This window comes from Ambystoma mexicanum, chromosome 6q (assembly GCF_040938575.1).
Source record: "Ambystoma mexicanum isolate Mex_15411 chromosome 6q, UKY_AmexF1_1, whole genome shotgun sequence".
Lineage (NCBI taxonomy): Eukaryota > Metazoa > Chordata > Amphibia > Caudata > Ambystomatidae > Ambystoma > Ambystoma mexicanum.
Window position 1 is genome coordinate 768,418,583 of NC_090937.1, and position 21,074 is coordinate 768,439,656.

At 44.7% G+C, this 21,074-nt stretch overlaps 1 protein-coding gene across 2 annotated transcripts in view; it reads left to right on the forward strand.

Annotated features, from left to right (window-relative positions):
- TMEM131L (transmembrane 131 like) overlaps positions 1–21,074 on the forward strand; it is a 909,664-nt gene that overhangs the window by 653,951 nt on the left and 234,639 nt on the right. For both annotated transcript variants that reach the window (XM_069631301.1, XM_069631300.1), the window contains exon 20: positions 1,290–1,432. In XM_069631301.1, coding sequence (XP_069487402.1) covers positions 1,290–1,432 — 143 coding nt within the window. The remainder of the gene's footprint in view (positions 1–1,289; positions 1,433–21,074) is intronic.

Genomic DNA, 21,074 nt, shown 5'->3' on the forward strand with positions numbered 1-21,074 from the left:
TGCGCTGCACCTCCGGTGGCGGAATAGGTTCCAGAGAACAGCTGCGCTGAAATAGGGATATCAAACCTGAGGAATCCATGGCAAGAACATCCATCAGAAAGAACATTACCAAGAGGTAAGTAATTAGTTTTTCTTTGTAGTATTGAGGGCAGTTGGAGGAGCAGATATAGTGCCGTTGTCTGACATGAAATTCCTTTAATACCCAGTGAGGCCTAGAAAAACTGTACCTCGGGTTTGGGTTGAAAGAGTGCCCAATCTTGTACAGTTTATACCTTGCTGGGTAGAGGCTGGATTTTGCCCCCACCATCCTCATGCTCAAGGTAGGTCACTGAACCTTGATAAATCCGGCACTCTTGAGTCCACACAGAACCTCAAATCTGTGTTGCCTGTTTTTGTATCAAGAACACTGAACTGGACCAGGGGCTACTAGCGGGCCCTGCCACCCCATGTTCCAACAGCGTGTTGACTTCAAACTTCATGAGAGATCTTACTTTGTCTGATATTCTATAACTCCTACATTTGGTAGACACACTATCTCCAGTGTCAACATCATGCAGGCACCAAGCATTGCTTGTCACAGCCTTCAATGACAAGAATATAATACAGTCAGACCGCTTCTAAGCAGGATGACGGATCTGAACAGTGTTTTGCCATCTCTGGGAGAATGGGGACGGCATGACTTGTGCAACAATAGATGCAACAATAGATTAATTGAGCTGGGAGGATAGCTCATGGGCAACAAGCTCGCATTGGAAGCAAGACGAGCGGAGCAACACAGGTTCGATCAACGGGTCCGCTCTTAAGAAACTCTGGGTATTAAGTGCGTTATAAATAACCAATTATAATTATTATGCCTTTCAAACGTTTCTCCTTCCAGCCATTGTGTTGTCTTCCACCTAACAATTTTATGATTATGTGCCATTGCCCTGCTACTCGCTTAAATCATGGTGACCCTTAGAGTGTTTATTGTTTGTCACTTTTAATGTCAAGAAAAGTATTTTATTGTGTCTAAAAACTGTTGTCTGGGATAGTGTTAAATGGCTAATGACATACATAGTACCCGCAAGAAGATTTGGTCAAAATACTGCCTAATATAAGGGACTTTTAATGTCATCACCAAAGTGACACCCCTTTTACCAGACTGGTGTTTTGGACTGATCATGGGCCCAGTAATGTTTTTTTTTTATAAAAAGATTTTGTTTTCCATGTGCTAATTAGAATTAGGAATGCATGTCTTCTTTGTGTAGTACATGTATAGAGTCTTATCTAAAATGTATCTTATTTTGCAGGATAATCACCAACAGGACTTCGGCACAATGAAATCCAGCCCAGAGGTGCTTTATTTGAACTTACAACCCTGGGAAATCAGAAGGATTGGCGTTAAATTTTCACCCGCGGACAACCGAAAGGTTACCACCCTTATCATGATCAGGTGGGCTTTTGCCAGTAGACGGTGGAGAGAGTTGCCTGTTGCCCAAATTGCATTAGGTGATTTGGTGGCAAAAACATTGATTTATTAACGCTGCCAGGCATGACACAGGGAACAATATTTCAGAAGTAAAGGCCATCGAGCTACCGATTATTGGCTTTGAAGTCCAGGATAATTTACTGAATAATTTGACAGCATTGTTTTCTGCTTTGATATTTATTTCCCACATCCCGGGCACATATTTATGAACAGATGTGATCTCCTCTGCATTGTTCAGCTTAGTACACCCAAATAATTGTAAAGTATATTGCATCCCTTTTTGATATTGTAACACACCAAAAAGAAAGTTGCATAGATCACCAAAATGAGGTCTCTCAGATCACTAAAGTTGATTGTTGTAGTTCTGGTGATTTTCTTTTCACACCTTTCTGTTGCTACTGCATCCATTCCACACCCTACTCTTTTCTTCTCCATGCTTTCGCACTCCACAATTCTGCTCTTACACAATCTGTTATTCAAATGCCATATCATATCACATCTTGTCTGCCTATGGGTTGTCCGGAAACCACTGGTTGCTGGAAAATCAAATCCTTTGGGAATAAAATGCATTTCAGTAGAACAGGACTACCAGGATATTATTACCGTTAACACAGAGTACCTAAAGGCTTCAGATCAGACATTGGAATTTCAGCTTGACTGGCTGAAACCCCATAAAGATGCATTGTAACTCCTTTCCATGACCTCTGCTCCAGGTGGTATGTCATAACCTGCCTGTATCCTGGCACTACTTTGTATGAAAGGCTTATCCAATATGAAGAGTGCAAGTTGAATGTTATTTTTCAATGATAAAATTACTTGTGAAAGCTTTGTTTTGTGGGAATGTTTTTTGCTGCAATCTCTTGACATGCTTAATCTTTAATTAATTACAAACGAGAATTCCCACCCATTTCTACAAGAGAAATCATTTTTAGAACTTTACTGTGGAACCTTTGCTTGCTTTAGACATATTTTGTAGGTTATACTAACCAACGGTCTGCAACCTTTGGCTCTCCACGTGTCTTGAACTACGACTCCCATGACCTTTACCGCTACCCATGCTGGATAGACATGGTGGGATTTGTAGTGCAAAACATCTGGAGAACCAAAGGTTGCAGACCCTTGCACTAAGCTGTAGCATTTTGTATCCTCAGTTTGGGATTATGAAAAACCAGGATTGAAGATTGAATTCACATTAGTAGAAAGTTGACTGAATGTTTGCAAATAGCGGTCTCTGTTTTCTTCAAACATATGTTGGTTTCAAGGAGGGCTATCTTTAGGTATTGAGTAGGGCATTTTGCTGCTAAATATAAAGGGGGTGAGGTGTAAAAATGTCTTACAAAGAATGGACGTTTATCCGTTTCATCACGAAGGGTTACCTTTATGTTAAAAGGTGTCCTCATCGGTATAGAACAGTGCATAGGATATAATGTATAGCCATTGCTAATTGTATAATTCTTGGGTCAGGCAATGCCATGAAGAGAATTAATATCCCAGTGGTGGCACTCTGTCTAAAGTTGTACCCATACCAGTCTCCATTTTTTATACACCACCTTTCCTTGTTTTCAACATTCATTTTAAACACCCTTTATTTCCAAAATCAAGGAGTTTGTAAAACACAAAACCCTGATGCTTGCACATTTCTTACCTGCACAAGGCAACCAGATATCTGTGCATTTATTGTCATATTTATCTTCACATCATAGAATTGTTTAACACAAACATCTTGTGACTAAAATGTGCATGCATGATTACCACACTGTTTTCATGTAAACAAATTAGACACTTCAGACTAGTTAAGAATATCAGGTTTATGCGGTGCAGACATTTACTGTGCAGTATACACAGAATGAGGGGCTTTGGAATGCTAATGGACCCTTCACAGTGAGCTGTGACTTGTCAGAGAAAGGGGCCATTAGCACCGTCCATTTCACACTTATGTCTGCCCCAGCACAGTAATAAAAGCGAAGGCTTCAAAGAAACAGACCTGAGGAATGTCCTGGGGCCTGTGAAGCCCTGCTATGAATTCAGTATCACGTTATCTAAAAGCCCTTGATTGGTACCAGCTTGCATTTAATACAAAAACCAACCCTTTTATTTGTATTTCAGAGGCAGATCTCTGTATTGTACACTTCAAAAAAGAACCCTTTTCTTTGTCTTCAGGGACGGGAATGCATACCGCACAGCAATTAAAGGGCCACCACTCGGATTATTTTCCAAGATTTAATTAAAAAACGATGATTGGGAAAAATATGGGGGCTACATTTTGGTTTCCAAGTGGAAAGTGGGTTTACAAAACTCTTCAAATATTGAAATCTATCTAGAAAGATAGAAGTTGCTAGTTGTTGGAGAATACAATTTGGTGAATGCAAAATTTATAGGCAGAGATAAACAATTAGATCTTTTTCACAGGCCAGCGATAATGCACCTTCGAAATCACCCTAGAAAAGTTGTGTTTTTCTTACGTTCCTTTTATTCATTTTCGATGTCAATCACAAAATGTTGACATTTTAAAAATGTCTTGTGCCACAAAGTATTTGTATGGCAAATGGGATTTCAATGCCACAGTAGTATCTGGAGAACAGATTCCTTGCATGTTCAGTAGCCAAACGCCAACAATTTGCTTAACCATGATCAGAACTATTCTGAGATAGTTCCGCTACAGCCTCTGCATCAGACTGACGTCAAATGTGTTGTGAGTTTAGATGAGGCACTGCTATTCTGCAACATCTTGAAGTGGATACTAGATACATTATTTGGTGTTTGAAAACTGTCATGTAATGTTCAGTCCTTGAAATGCCAACAGACAAGTCAACTGAAACTCATATATTATTATTATTGTGTCAGCAAATTCCAACAGTCTGCATAAAACAACGCATTTAAAATGTGGAAGTATTTTTAGGTTGCAAACATGGGTACCTTTTGAGTGAACAGGTACCAGCTAAATTTCCTGAAAAGTAATTACTCTCTTTTTCTTGTTAATAGGCATATGATTGATGACTCATCAGGCCCTCTAAGGTTAAAGGCTGTAGTTACTTATTCATGGTGCATGCCCAGTTTGATTGGGAGCAATGTTAGACTTCCAGAGCTTACTGTCCGTGCCAATGAAAGTGGAATTTGATGGGAGACTCTTAGAATTACAGGTGGGCATGCTCTGTAATTAGTTGCCTTCCAATCTCAAAGGGAATTGTAGAGAGGCTAAGTTACATGTCATTTATAGAGCCCACCCCCTCACCTGCGTCATACTGGAAGAACAGCATGAAAGCATTGTGTTTGACACCTCGTATCATTCCAATACCGCATTGAAGGTATGAGAGACGTTATGCGCTCAGACAACCCTATCTAATGTATCCTCGAACTGATGCGGTAGACATGAGCATGCAGACAACAGTGGACATAAAAGAACTATAAGTGAAGTCTGACAGATGTAAAGTGACACCACTAAAGAGAAGATACATGGACACACTGAAGTCGATGTGGTGATATCTAAAGAATGAAGATGTGATTGAAAGTGACGAAGTAAACATGCGAATATGAAGAAAACCATATACTTTAAAGAAGATAAGTGACGAGATGTAGCAGACGTATATATGCAGAAACGCAAGGTAGATAAGACAACATATAAGATTGCTGAACGTAGGAAATAGAACGCGGGTAAAGCTGCCATGTTGAGAAAATGGACGTTGGCATCGTATAAAAGTAAGCAATAAGTCTTCAAACGAGAATCAAAGGCTGCAATGCTGACGGGCACTGGAATACAAATTTGTGCAAGAGCAAAGGGTATTTGCTTGGCTCAGAATCGAGGATGCCGCAGCAAGAGCAACTACATGCTCGAAATTAGTCGAAGAGGATAAGCTATGTACGCAGTACATATCTCTTAGATTAAGTAAAGGAGTAAATATTTGCAAGTGCTAAGTATTGATCAATTAGAGATGTAGAAAGTACATGCAGAATAGAGCAACCAAGTCTCCAAAGGCCAAGAAGAGTATTAACACCCAATATAATTGAATCAATTAGCATATAAAATAGATGGGCACAATGGACAAAATCATGGTGGTCTCACACGTGATTCAGGACTGGAAAACCAGGCCTATTCATAAAGCTCCAGATGAAGATAGCAACGTACCTTTACTCCCTGTTCTGAAGAAGAGAACGGTCAGCAAGGTCAACTACAAAGAAGAAGCCTTGGCTTGGGGCCTAACTGATGAGATGCTATGCTAATTAGCTAAGAAAGGCAGTTGTCTAATGTTCCCTTGCCACCAGTGTTTCGTTATTTAACGTGCTGCTAACGAGCCGAATGTTCAAAGTTGGTAAGCGAGTGCCAACCAATCCTGAGAGACTATGTAATGGTGGACCATGCATTCTTGCACAGGCCTATCCGCTGCTGTTATTTATCAGTATTTTATATAGTTAATTAAAGGCGTGCCTACCAGATAAGGGGCATACATACTATATGTATACGTCTCCCTTAACCAATCTCTCCGCCCAGTAGGTTTTTACTGTTATCCATGTAGGATGACATCATATCTGACGTATGTCAAGGTATCAAACCTTTTGTGTAACGGAAATGCATTTAGAGTGTGTGAGCTGCACTCTGTTTTTTCACCAGGTTTCCCTACTTTATTGAACTGATAATAAAGTAGTATTTTGGAGATCATTTGTTGTGGTAATCCCATTTGTTACTTGGAACGCTCCAGGTGCTAGTGCACAGAAGAAATGCATTAAAAAAATAAGAAAAGTACAGAAAGCAAAGTTTAGTCCAAAGAATATCTGTGCAGCTATGTGCAATGCATACTGTGTTGACCGAGCCTTGCATGCAAGCCCCGCCCACCTGGTGCCTTCCTGTTTGCCACTCCTTTTCCCTACTTAAGGAGCCCTCCAGCCTCTTTTCCTTTGCAGATGGGGAGCAGGTGCAAGTGGATCTAGGTCACCTGGCCTAAGCCCCACCCACCTGGTGCCTTCCTGCCTGCCGCTCTTATTCACCACTTAGCAAGCCCCGCCCACCTGGTGCCTTCCTGCCTGCCGCTCTTTTTCACCACTTAGCAAGTACAACCCACCTTCTTAGCCCTGCCTCTTCCTTCCTGCTCTTAACTATTAGATCAAGGGCGTCTCTCGCCCGGGCGTCCTAAGCGAAGGGCAGACGAAGAAAAGGGCAATTCCCGTTTGGACCTGTTCGGACCAGGAGGACCCAGGGCCCGACCCACTGCTCAGACAGCAGGTAGGCATGCACCAACATGTGTTACTCCCTCTGGTCCCCCGTGATGTTCCCTTGTGCCCCCCCATTCTCGCCCACAGGTGTTGCCGGTTTTGCTCGATTCTTCTACCCTGCTCCCCCTCCCCTCACCCCACTCAAGCCTACTTCTGTAGGAGTCTGTCCTGATACATTCTGGTTTCACCATCACCGTCTTGTGGTCAATGCTGGATTTGACTTTTATGGACTTCATTCATTCATGGTGCGTCGCCCTTTCTCAACTCAAATGCTGAACTTCTTTTGCATCTTGTACTCACGGTGGCCCTGAATCATGCTGTTCCCATCTTCATCTTGTATTCTGCCTTGCAACATTATGTGTTACTACGGACTTCTGCAATTGTATTCACTCTCCCCTCTTGCTTCTACACTCCTTTGACTGCTAACTCTCTGTTCTCTCCTCCTTTCCCTTCTCCCTGTTCCCATCTCCTCCCTTTACTTTCTTCTATGCACTTACTCTATCAGAATTGTCCCTGGACCTAGTTTGATAGCAACCTCGTCTGTCTCCTCCTCCCTCCCCTTACTGGTTTTTTCCTCCCCACCCCCCCCCCTCCAGCACTATCTGAAATGTCGTCAGGCCTAGTATGATAGTCGCTTGTTTTGTTCCTCCCCTACCTTTCTGCACCCCTCTCCCTCACCTTGTTTTTTTCCGGCTCTACCAGAAATGTCGTCAGGCCAAGCACAGTAGTCGCCTGTCTGTTTCCATTTCCTTCCCACTATCCCCCTCCCTTCCTAATCTACGTCTTAGCTCTTGCACTATCTGAAATGTCGTCAGGCCGAGTACGATAGTTAATTTCACATACTTACTGTTCATGGCCTGTAAGAATGTCATTGTTTTTTCCCTTGTTCCTTCCCTTGCCTTGAAACGCTTTGAAACACATTGTGTATAGGCGCTATATAAATAAACATATCATATCATATATCATGCATCCAGTGCAGCATCTACAAGATTTTTATTTTTAACTTAAAAGCATCGCCGATTACATGTTGTAGATATGTTGGCCATCAACCCTGCCTGGAGAGGATAAACCAAATGGTCTCTGTGTTGGGATCCGCCTCATCACGTAATCGAGTCCTTGTCTGTTTGTAAAACCATTAGTCTTCCTTTTTTTGCATTTTGGGAGGAGTGCCCACCCACATATACCTTGAGAAGCCATGGAACTAACTCTACAGCATAGTTTTTAGCAATGTTAACTCTATAGAGTATTTCTGTGAGAAGGCCTCACTTGCTGCCACAACTGTCGCCAGTGTAATTGAGCTCCTGAAGTAGTTGTGCATCATCAGAAGTCTTTTTAATCATTTGCACTCTGGACAAATAGGTTTGCACTTTGTCAGCACAAATGGCGTGTAAAGGTGGAGTTTGTTCCCACACTGTTTCATTCACCTTTGATGGTAGTAGTATCTGTTAGCTCGCGGCCACCCTTTAGATGGATCAGCCATTCCAGAGCTCTGCAAGGCCTATCCTCAACAGAGCGTCCTGGCAAATCTTTCTCTAGCCATGGCTGTAATTTCTCTAGATCCTGACCCATCATAAAATGGCTTAAGATCACACATTATCGCAATGGTATTTGTACTTTTCTGTATACATCCATGACTGCCTCTTTTGAGGGATTGTATCAGTAGATAAGATTGAATAAATGCTTCCTGGCTCCTAATGCATTATTTAAGGGTTTCCCATTCAGTGGCATTTTGCATAATGTCAAAAAGTATGAAGACGATGCTGCAGGGACAGGTGATGCAGGTCCAGGCCCTTAGAAAAGACCCATCATTGTGCATATTAATGTTTCAGTTGCTTGCATTGTATAGAGCATACTCTCACACCTGCTCGTCCGTATTCAGTTATGCACAGCTCATGCCCAACTGACCTTCAAAGAGCCTTCATGCATCACGGCTCAACCAACATTCTCTGAGCTCTGTCACTTGCAGACACCAATAATCTAATTGGATGCATGGAGAAGCAGCGGCACAAAGACATTAGATAACTCATCCATGCATCTCACATATCTGAAGACCCCATACTTACCCTCTGCCTCATTTTTGTTAAATGAATTAATCTCTTCAGTTCAAGGGGAAGAGAACACTAAATGTTATTGGATTGACTGTGTTTCCAATCAACAGTCCTATGTCTTCACCATTGATGTAGAATATGGAACAAGTGGACAGTGATTAGACTGACTGTGAATGTATCTTTCACAGTTAGTCAAAATATTTCATGCTGAAAATAACCAAACTGAAATAGCAACTTTGAAATTGAATGTACAATTCTGACCGTTTAATTTAATTGAATTCACCTAAAACATCAAGCTTTGCAATTCATTAGATAAATGGACATTTGTGGCTGAGGGTTACATATGTAAGTGTTTGTTTTCTGGCAGAATCTGCTCATTCAGTTGCAAAATTCAGAAGACGACATAAATGTTAACACGTGTGACAAGGCAAGTTGAGATCTGTTCTCGGTTAAGGTAGAGTGCCAAACAGTGGAAGAGTCCTTTCTCGGAGAGACAACCACTTCGTAAGTCTTATTTTACCCATCTCTCCTTAGTGCCAGTATGCTATCGTGCATACCACCTTAAACTTAAGCCCAGTCTCAACACCATGATGCTGATCATGTTCACTGGTTTGTAACACCCTGGGGAAGCCCAACGAGAGATACAGAAGCACAAGTCCTGAATCAGCACCCCATCGCCAGCAGACTGTGACCCACACACAGAGTGCTTTTTGAGCCTAAGGCCCTCTGGTACATAAGGTGAAAAGAGAAAGAGAACCAGCGCCACTACTATCCCCGAGTCAAGGAAGACGCACAGAGACTCCTATCAATAGCAGCAAACCCACAATGCCACTAAAACCCCTAGACCACGAGTGACTGCTAATGGGGATATTAACCCCAGTAGACCAAGGATTTACCTTTGGTGCTGTTGGGCAAGATAGTATGCAGTTACCCTGTGGGAGACTACACCAGCCTTGTCCTCTTGGCAATAGGTAACCCAACCCTTTGGTATAGGCCTGTACTACACAAGTTGGTAGAGTGACTGAGCAGCCAGACTTATCTCAAGAGGGGTAAATGTGAGTTGTAGGGTTGTAACACAGAGATTCACAGTGACAGGTATTCAAATAACACTTGTACTCGGTTTTGTGATAAAATTATTTATTAATTTAACAGTTTTAAAATAAGCCTTCTTTAGAAGGGAGCAATATGCAACACTTAAATATATTTCAAAAATACTCTCTGTTAATAAGTAGATCCCCTTTTGGGATGACACGCAGACACTTTTTTAGGGTACTGTGGACATTAATAGATCACTTGTACTTTTAAGGCACTACTGAGGTTTGTGGAAAAAGGAAAAGGTTAGGGAAGGAAACCAAGGTTAACAAGTTTCTCAAACAGGTAAGCACTTTTCAATCCCCCAATGCAATATGGTTAACCCTTTCCCAGCTATACAAGTAAGTATGTATGACTTTTTGGGTCAATTGAGCAAAGTTTAGGGGAGCTGAGGCACTTCTTGAAGATTGGCACACAAGTCTTGTGCAATGTTAGTTTTGTTGTAAAGGAAATCACTGTTGGGCCACATGCTGGGAGGCTTGTGAAGGGCAAAGCTGCAAGCAACTCTGCAAAAGGCAGCAAATGCAAGTCTCCAGTGAGAGCAAGCAAGCTACGCACAACAAGAGGCAAATACCCCTAGTTGCACAGTGCCTTGAGTCTGAAGAAGGGTTCCAGCTGACTTCTGTTCCTATTGTAGTTCCTGCAGATCTGTTTTTTCCTGGGGCTCAGTCGTGGGGACAAGAGGGAGGACGTCTGGGGACTCCTGCACTACAGTTTGAAGGTCGACAGGAGGAATGGACACATGTCAAACCAGCAGCACTCCGGGGTTTCATCAACTCGCAAATGGTACCACCACGGTTCTTGGACACCTTGTGGACTTTACTTGCTTATGGGGTACAGCACTCTGTTGAGGGGGCTCAGGCTTGGTTAGTCCTGTTTCTGGGGGGGTCTGGAGGATCTTCCTGGAGCTCGGGTCCGTCTTAAGGGCGATGCACTAGTTAATGGAGTTTCTGTCCCCTGGCACTCGGTTCCAGCATCCGCAAAGAAGTACAGCCAGCAGGGAGACGGGTTCCAGGCAAGTTCGTCTTAGGACTGATTGGTCCCACCAACCCAAGGGGAGAAGTAGTCCTTTTTGGGCTGCTCTGGTTGATTAGAATTCAGAGCTTCAGCAATGCAGCAGGGCTTTATCAGGCAAACCAACGGTCCAGGAGGGTGCAGCAAGCTTCTCTTCCAGTTTCTTTTTCGGTTCCTTTGTCCAGTGGTCGACTCTGCCTTCCTTGCAAAAGACCTAACCTTTTATGCATTTTTCTTCCATTCATTTGCCTCCTAGCTGTCACTCACACAGCAGGGACAGCCAGCCAATCACCCTTGGGTGCATTCCTGTAACCAAGTAGACTAAGCACAGGGAGTTTCAGGATCCTCCCTTGCTTCCTGCCTTGCCAGACATGCTGGAGCCAGAGGCGGGTTTCAGCAGTGAACCCCGCCAAAGACAAAACAAACACAGGGACCAAACAGGATTTGGTGCGCGGAGTAAATCTCAAGAAGGACCTTTCCAACAAGAAATGGCGAAACAAGAAGATCGGGGCCATTTTGACAAAATGGGCACCCATGGGTGCAATACTACAGCTGAAGATTCAGCCTGTGGTAAAAACATATGGTAGGGAAAAATAAACCACTGCCATTAATTGTAGAAAGGGTAACATTTGTTACATAAGAAAGTAGACAAAGGGATACTAAGTAACCCTTTCCAGCACTCCACATAAGATGGTGTGTGCTGGGTCTACAAAGTAACAGCGGCAAGTAAAGTCAATTTCACTTTACTACTCTTGGAAACAGTAGTTTATCCAAGAGGAGGTATTTAAACCTTTGAGAAATCCAAAGAACTACTTTGTGACACTGCACTGAGGGTGCTGTGTGTCACAATGTAAAACGATGATGCCTATGGAGTTTGTCAGACTTCAAAACAAAAAGAAACGCAGTGTTTAAATCAAAGAAGAATACATGAGAGAGTGAGAAAAAGGTCCCTCTCTCTCCAGGATAAAAATGAAAAGTCCAGCAAAAGAGTTTGGGGTCTCTAAGGTAGTAGGGAATTAAGACTGAACTGAGAATTCTACCTAACAGGCGCACACATTTATGAGCTCCCAAACATGAACCTCAACACTGAACCTTCAAGGCAGCGATTGTTCCGCAGTGATCCCATGCAGAAGTGGGTTGGGCTTAGCCCCCTATTTATAATATTGAAAGCATACAAACCCTCATTGGTGGGAAAGACTGGGCCAGATTGGCCAGGAAATTAGACCCAATCAAGAAGGGAAGCTGGCTGTATCAGGGGACCACTGCAAAGAGGAAGTGTGGATTATCCAGGTGAGGTCCTGGCATTGGTGGTGATGGGCCAAGAGACCAGCCGGAGGAAGAAAGGTGCAGCGTGTTCTGGAGTAGGTTGTTGGAGCAGGTGTTGTATTGGTTTATGAGTGATAGTGGTTTTGCAGTCTTGTTTGTTTGGCAAGAGGGTAGAAGTTAGTGTAAGGAGTGGATGTGAATTAAATGGTACTGGGTAAAAGGAGTGGTGTGAGGAAAGAGAAAGAGAAGGAGAATAGTGCTGGGAGGAGGTGTAGTCAAGTGGTAGGAGGTTGAAGGCAAGAGCTAGGAGGAGTGAAACACCAGAGGGACATATGATTGGTGGGAGGAGCAGGGATGAGGGATACAGTAGTAAGAGCACAAGGGCAGAGGTGAGCATGGACGGGAGTGCTCAGCCTAACTTAAATAGAGCAAGTGCCAAGGCACTATCCTGGCTTCATTTGAATACAAACAACTACATAGAGTCGAGACAGTTAGTAAGTCCCTGAGGCTTTCAGGGAAACCTTTTTAGCGTAAGACCAGTGAGCAGGGGACGCCGTTTTGTAGCACTAACTGGGGGATATAGGCAGCTGCCCTAGACCTACAAAGAGAACCTTAATCGAAACTCTTTAACTGTCTCTGAGACTCTGTTTTCTGTGCCACCTTTGACACATGATGTTTTGGTGCTGTAAGGCATCATACAAACAAATTCAACACGTTTAGCATTTTAATTGTTCTCTTGCATCAGATCTTACATAGATTCTCTTTCTTTAAATACTTCCTCGGTGCTAAAGTGCAATAGTGAAAATGTTGAATGCATAGCCTATCCACCTCAAGTATATTAACCATTTTAAGGCTTGTGCAACCGTTAGGGGACTAAAGTCTACCAACAGGTGAGACTCTATAAACCTGTACCTGGGCATACAGGCCCCAACGCTTAGTATAAGTCTGTACTACCCAAAGGTTTGGTAGAATGGCAGAGCAGCTAGACTTATTTTAGGAGGAGGATGTGGGCTGTAGGTAAGTACAATGAACTCAGCAAATACATAGGCCCAAAGAAACTCTCTCACACATGTAATTATAGTAAAATAGACATGTGTTATATACACAAGGCAAAGTAATCTTCAAGTAAGTACTATTTTAACCAATTAAAACACTACTTTAGGTGAGTAAACCAATACTTGGGGAACTACAGTCCTTGAACACAGTTCAATGGTAGGTAAAAATCACGTGTTATTGACACTCAGAAGATGTTTGTTGTAGGAATAAAAAGGGCTATTCAGCACCAGCAATTGCAGTTCAATACTTTCAATGGCCTGTATTACTTTTCAATTGCCTATGGCTTCAGTAGTCCATCCCTATCTAGTTATGAGTTCTTCAGAATGAGATTGGAGGAACAATTAGGAAAGCCAGCCCCCTAGTGGGAACTGGTTCCTTCCAGGCACACCAGAAGACAAAAGATAGTGGAGTTTCGAGATCCTCCCATGCTTCCTTTCCTCAGAGACACTGGAGCCTCGGCTGGCTACACAGTGTTCCTGCCAAAGACAACTCAAATCAGGTCCTCCTCCTCCTCCTCCTCCCAGGATGGTAGGAGAAGGACCAAGAAAGAACCACCCACCCACGAAATACTGATTAAAGGAAGGAGGGGTCATGTTGGAACAAAGGTGACCCTTCTGTGCATAGTCTCAGCTGTGAATACAGGCTGCGACAGAAAATAGCACAAACGTCGGTATAACACGCCCACTGCCACCAGCCATAACTATAGGGTTGTTACTGTAACAGAAATGTTAAAGGAGCAGAGAGAAAGACCTATGACGACCCGAAGTGACGACGACGGAGACGATGCTGGCTCGGTGAGCTCCGCAGCCGCCCTCTGGCCCTTAAACCCCCTCCCCTAAATGTAGCCGACTGTCCCCCAAAGTAAGTATAAGAGGGTTGGAACACCTCCAGAGTGGTCCCTTCGAATTTGAGCTGATTTTGGCCCGAACAAGACTGATGAAATTGTTTCAACAGTCTGCCTAGCGTCTTTCAAAATGGCAGGTGCTACGTCCGAAAACCGATGGAGGCCCGGCTTGGGAGATGTTGCTGTAATTGATGAATTGAGGCTGTGGCGCTCCTGAACCTGCTTGGGGTACAAGCTGACGGCGGGGGGTATCTAACCTCCCATGACAAGACTTTTAAGCGAGTGCAGGAAATTGCGATCTCGGGTCTTCCGCTGTCTCTGTGACTTTCTTTCCCGCACCATTCTTCCCTGCGATCCAGTGCACTCAGCGGACACGCTTTGGATGCTCTCATCTTAGCAGACATCCCCATCCTTCTCACTACACCTCTCTCCTGGTCTGGCCATGCTCTCCTGTCCTCTGACCTGGATCTCTTAGGTACCCCCGTCTAAGCCTTTGCCTGCATTGCCAGTCTCCTTCTCCGTCATTCGACCGATGAAGCGAGCGTCAGTTGCTGCTTTTGCCGCCACTTTCATTCACCCTCCCACCCCTGCCACAGACTCCCACACCAACTCTGCCCTTGCTAATCTTCACCTCTCTATCCTCAACACCCTGGACATCCTTGCCCCTGTCATGAGGATCCGCATGAAGCCTGCCTTCAAGCGCAACATCTGGTATGACTCAGACCTAACCTCTGAAACGCAAGAGCGGAAGTTGTGGGCTTGAGGCACATCCTCCGACAGACTGGGATACCTCCTGCTCCAAAGGCAATACAGACTCTCCATCCGCTCGAAGAAGAGGGCCAATATCCAAGCCTGCATCTCTGGGGACACTAACAGCACGGGCAAACTGTTTCAAATCTGCATGGACCTCGCCAATCCGACTGCAGTCTCCACTTCTCCCCTGCCTTCCTTGTCCCTCTGTACTTCACTGGTCTCCCACTTCTTAACCAAAACTCAGGACATCCTCTCCTCACTCTCCTCTTCACCCCTCCCTGCTCCCTCTCCAGCTCTCAGGCCTCCTTTGGTCCCTCGCCCCCTTCCATCCTACTCTTCTTTTTCTCGTCCGTAGCACCGAATGAGGTCTCTAGACTAGTCCGATCGATGAAAGTGCCATCCAAACAGGTGCTCTCCTGCTCCTCCAGAACTATAAAGGATAACATTGCCTCTTTGCGCCAGCCTTGGCCGATTTCTTTAATCACTCCTTTTCCACTGGCTCCTTCCCGCTACTCCTCAAGCACTCACTTGTGCATCCACTCCTCAAAAAGCCCTCTGCTGACCCCTCCTGCCCGACTAACTACCACCCTATCTCCATTACCCCTTCCTGGGCAAACTTTTGGAGAAGCTGGTCATCTCCCAACTGATCCAATGCACTGAATCTGTTGGTTCTCTCCACGACCACCAGACTAGCTTCGGAGCAGCCAGAGGCACCGAAACTGCTCCCCTGAACACCCGTGAAGACTTGTTCTATAATCTCGATTACAACTCTCCATCCGTTCTTATCCTCTGGATATTTCCTCTGTCTTCGATACGGACAATCATGCCACCCTAACAAATAGGCTCCATGACGCCACGGGCCTGCCACTGGACTGGTTGTACTCATTCCACTCGGACTGACTTTTCCAGGTTCAACTGAGCCCTTTTTTCTCCCCGATCACACTCTCCACCTGGTGCGTCCCTTAACGCGCTCTCCTCTCGCTGTGGCTCTTCATTGTCCCTCTGGCGCACCTGATCTCCTCCTTCTCTCCTCACTTCCAGTGCTATGCAGACGACATGCAGCTCCTTCAAGCTGCCCTCCACTGCCTTCTTGTCCTAATCTCTCATCCCTGACTGACTGCTATTCATGCATGGTGTACTGCCAACAATCTCTACCTTAATGCCATTAAGACTGAGATCCTTCTCATTGGGACGCCAGCTCCCTCATTCCATCCTACCCTATGGTCACCCTCTATGGGTCCCTCCCCTCACTCTTGTGGGGCAAAAAAGCTTGGTGCCATCTTTGACTCCTCTCTCTCCTTCTCTACTCACATGGTGGTCCTTGCCACAAAAAGGCCACTAACAGTTGCACCTCCTCAGATGCATTCTCCCTTTCCTCACCTTCCCCCAGAAACTCCTTGTCTCCAGAGCACTGGTCCTCTAGGCTGGACTACTGTAACAATCTCTTCCTCAATCCTCCTTTATCCTCCCTTCGCCCCCTTCAACTAATCCAGAATAGGACTGCAAGATTTATCCATGACCTCCAGCCCAGGGACCGCATCTCTCCAGCCCTAAAATTTCTCTATTGGCTCCCGGCTGCTGCTAGGATCAAGTTCAAGACCCCCTCTGCATCATCCACAAGGCCTTCTGGGGCCTGGGACCTGCTACATCAAACTCTCTCTCCCTAAAAACCTCCCTGCTAGAGCCCTTCGGTCTTCTAGCTCCAACTCTCTGAAGATCAGACACTTCTCTAAGCAGAGAGTGGGAGGTAGATCTCGCTCCTCCGCAGGAGCCTCCCCCTGGAATGGTCTCAAGGCTCTCCTTTTCTGTTCTTCCTTCTCCCTGCTTACCTCTCCCCCTCCACTGTCAACACCCCCATCTGCCACAGTGACTGGCTGCCTGGTTTCCCTCTGAGTCCTACAGGGCACCAGGTCCCCCCACACAGTCCACCCCCTTCCATGCACTTAGCTTGTGGACCCTCACCCCCTGCATCCCATGCAATGCCTGGCACTTGCCCACCGGGCCTCCCCTTAGCACTTGCCTAGCCCACTTAACTATCTAGCCCCGACTTTCACTTGCATTCTCTCCTCTTTGTCCTCCACTTCCCTTCCCACCCTAGCACTTTGCACTCACGCAGACCGCCCCCCTTCTCCCTCACACTTCTTGTTACTGCACTTTCATGATCCTGATGTGTCAAGTCCTAGTAGGATCTCTCAAACGGAAAAGCTAAGGATATAAAGTACCCTCCTATCCTTGAGAACAGTAGTTCTTAAGGAGAAATAAAACAATATAAAAAGGGGAACCCAAAGGGCTCCCAGAAACACTGCACACAGGGTGCTGCGTGCTGCAAAAGTGAAACACAGATGCCTTTAAAAAGGTATAGAGGAAAGCATGTCTCCGTAAAAAAAATGTAAGAGCACAATGTAATCCCATCGTCAGAGCAAAAAGAATGAATGAGGGGAAAAAGACTCCACTTATTCATGAGAACAGGAAAAAGGCCCAGAAGTTCAACAAAGTGCTGGGGGTCTCACAAGGAGAGGGGATTAAGCATACAACTGATAAATCTCCCTAACAGCAACTACCCTTAACATTCCACTTTAGATACTTTATTGTGTGTGTGTATATGCTGCAGGGATTTCGAGCAATGACATAACATGCAAAGCAAACTTCAGTCAACCATGTTTTATTATGATTCGCAGTTTACGGTCTTAGGTTGGATGCATGCCTGTGGGTACTAGGAAATGTTCTGGGACTATTAGGGAAACCCTTAATGCACTAGTGTCAAAGGTGTGATCACTTAGTGGAGTTCTGTATGTGCTCCCTGCACCACAAGGCAATGCGGCCCCTAATAGTCTTAAACCTAGTTTAAGGCCTTTTCTCTCTAGGGATACCCTATTCTAACAACCAAAGTTGATGGGCAATAGAAAGTCCAAACATGATCTTTGAGTCGTTTAGCCTCCAGACTAACCCTAGCTACAACAGGGTTCACCAAGTCTGGCCAACAGTGTTCATAAACCTATCCTTTCAAAGTCCCGCCCAAGTTTAGAAAACAAACACACATCGGGTACATTTCTGGGCGGTCCCATATTGCGACAGCTCACACTTCTACCTTTTCCAGCATCACTGGTCAATACAGATTTGTTGGGCCTATCCACTGTCTCCTTGTTTATTTTGCAAATCAACCTTCAAGGGTAACTCCACACACTTTAGTTTTTGCAGGTTTAATTAAGGTCTCTGCACAACCTTGGATCCTGTTTGACTTCTCTCAGGTTGATTGGCAACCACGGGTACTCTCAGCACACATTTCTTAAAATGTATGGGTATTTCACTCTCCAACCTCGACACCTCAATTCAGGGTCCTTGGCAGGCAATAGTCTCACCCTCCTGCCAGGGATAGTTCTCCTCCAGCCTCGGCAGGACTTGTTATTCCCTTGCCGGAGCAACTGTTCCATAATTTATGGTAGATGTACTGCCTTCTCCCAACTAGGGGCCAACCTCATGTAACCACGGAGCAGATGAAAGCATGTCCGTTTCCTCCCAGTCTTCACCCTTTTCTGGAATTCCCACCTTCTTTTATAGTGCTGGGCTGGTTTCTGCTTTCCTCAGCTGGCCCAGGATTGGTAATTCCCTGGTGTGGCCTGTGTCGTGTCCAGATTGTTTCTTGCTTTCATTAAGTTTAACTTGAAAGTGAATCTTATTTACCTCCCCTTTAACACTTCATGGGCCTTAATTGGGACCAAGATTGTTTGACAGTCAGCGCTGAGCCTTTAAGGTGGCCTGTGTCCTCAGCACCATTTTGGATCAGCAATTGCAAGCATGCACACTTCCTTGGTGCACTGCAAAGTTCAGAAAACTTGTAGTCAGGGCAGGCTTGCCATCTCAGCTGACCGCAAACCACCTGGTTCTACTCCGGCAGTACACTGCAGAGGGGTTTCTCGCAGATTACCCTGTTTAGTATTCCATGAACTTACGTGGTTTGCCTTTCTTTCAGTATTTAACCCTGTTAAAGTGTTGCGATTACGTTTTTCTTTATTAAAATCACTTCCTACATTCTAGCCATTTATTATTACTCTTGTGTCATAGTTTAGGAATCATTTACAATTGTCATGTTTTCTATTGTTAAACTCTGACCCGTCAGGTGCATGCTGGAAACTGCAGTTAGGATCATCTTTCCAGATAAGGCTGACTCCTAAACTAGGGAAATACTGCACCTTTAAGGAGAGGGAAAGCCTGGGGAATCCCACTCCATCCAACCGCTGGGAGGCAAATTAGTTTTTCCAACTGTCTGCAATACTTATTTGTAACTGTTTGTCATTGATGGATTTGATAATGTAACTTTGTTAAACACATATCAAGGGTTTTTATGGGATTTCTCAAATTAGTAAGACTGCAGTTTGCTCCTTCAACCTCCTATGGGCTCCCTCCACACTTGCTGAGGCTTCTCCATTTCCTCAATGATGTAATGAAAGTCTAAGATATCCTAATCTGGTGGTGATGGTCTAAAGGCTGAGGCCTTGTTTATTTTGCTCACTATGGGGATTATCTAAGGCCTCCCTATTTCTCTGGTGTCCCCCAGTGTGATCAATGATGTTCAAGATGGTGTCTGTCCCTTCAGTCTTTTTCACTCCTTCTCGCACTCCTTTCCCGGATTGTGTCCCTCCATGCTCTCTCCTTGTCAGTGTTCTCGGTCTGCTCCCCCTTCTACTCCTTTCCCTCCTTCCTTTCCTCCTCTTCCCCCTTCTTCCCACTTTTCCTTCTCCCACTTTTCCTACCCCCTCCCCTCTTTTTCCTCCCCCTCCCCTCTTTTCCTCCTCCACCCCTTTTCTTCCTCCCCCTTTTTTCTTCTCGTTTCTTTCTCCTCTTCTTGGTCCTGCTCCTCATTCTCCATCTCCTGCTCATCCTCCTCCTCCTCTTTCTCTGTCTTTCTTCTGTCTCCAATTGTTCCAATTTCCGCCGTCTTGCTCCTCTCCACCCCTCAGCTCGTCTCACTCTCCAACCTCCCCCTCTGCACCAGTCTCCCAGAAACACAATTTCGAACTTTCACCCTTGATACCACTCTTTCACATTCAGTAGGTTACATTTATTTTACCTCTTAATGCCAAATAGAGTTCCACATACTCTAAAACACCTGTGACACTTTTGCCATCTTATTCCTGCCCTGGAGTGGCTAGATTTTGGTGTGTGTGTGTGTGTGTGTGTGTGTGTGTGTGTGTGGATGTGTGTGTGTGTGGATGTGTGGCTGTGTGTGTGTGTCTGCATGTGTGTGTGTGGCTGCGTGTGTGTGGCCAGATGTTTGGGGATAGTTCTGTCTGGACCCAGTACACATCCAAGACAGTTGTCTGTTGCTGGGCATATGCAGTGGCTAGAGGCTGTTCACTATTGAATGGTGCAGATTTTTAGGACTGATTTTCTGTACTCTGGCCTGGTGGACAGATGTATAGAAGGCTAACCTATATTGTGACAGGGACACCTCTTGGAGGCTGTAGTCAGACCAGTTCCAAGGTAGCAGTGACAAGAGGACTAGGCTAAGTCTCAAGAGATAGCTTGTAAAGGGTCCACAATGAGTACACACAATGGGAATCACAAATTGCAGTTAAACAGTATATATCAAAATAATTTTTTATTTATGGCCAAATATTATGAAAAATTACTACTAACAGGTAGAAGTATCACACAACAATTATAATAGATTACTTATATTCAGTCACTAGAGTAGGGCATAATACAAATCAACCTCATGTAAAAGAAGTGCAGATTAGTTTTATGTACTACAGGTCCATAGAGAATTCACCCTAACTTCAAAAGTCTTTCCCAAAGTTGTCTGAGTTCCATTGAAAAGTACCAAGGGTTAGAGAACAGTTTATTCTAACTAATGGAAGTGTCGCCAACTTTTGGAAGGCTTCCGCAAAGCCAAAGCATAGCAAAAGTTTTATAAAAGTTTTAATAAAAGTTAGGAACATTTTTAAAGAGAGTTTACGGGCTGGTAAGAACCACTGTACCTTATCCCCCGTACTGCAAGTCTTCCCAGGACTTGCAGGTCAATGGAAGAAGGTCTGAGGTTGCTTTTCCCGCCGTTCGCCTCAGTCCTGGGTTTGCAGGTGTTGCAGGTTCAAGCTGATCTGTCTTCACTGGTGCACGGACTCTGGAATGAAGAATACAGATAAACATGATGCAGGACCCCTTTCAGGACTGGACTCAATGAAGGTAAGCTGTTTCGGCCGGTGGTCACCATGGTGACGCAAAGGGCCTCACTTGTCGTGGTCAGACCTTCCCTCCTATCTCTTGTCCCCTTAATGCTAGGACTCTGAAATGTCACTGATTTAAGACTTGCAGTACAATCTGAGGATCC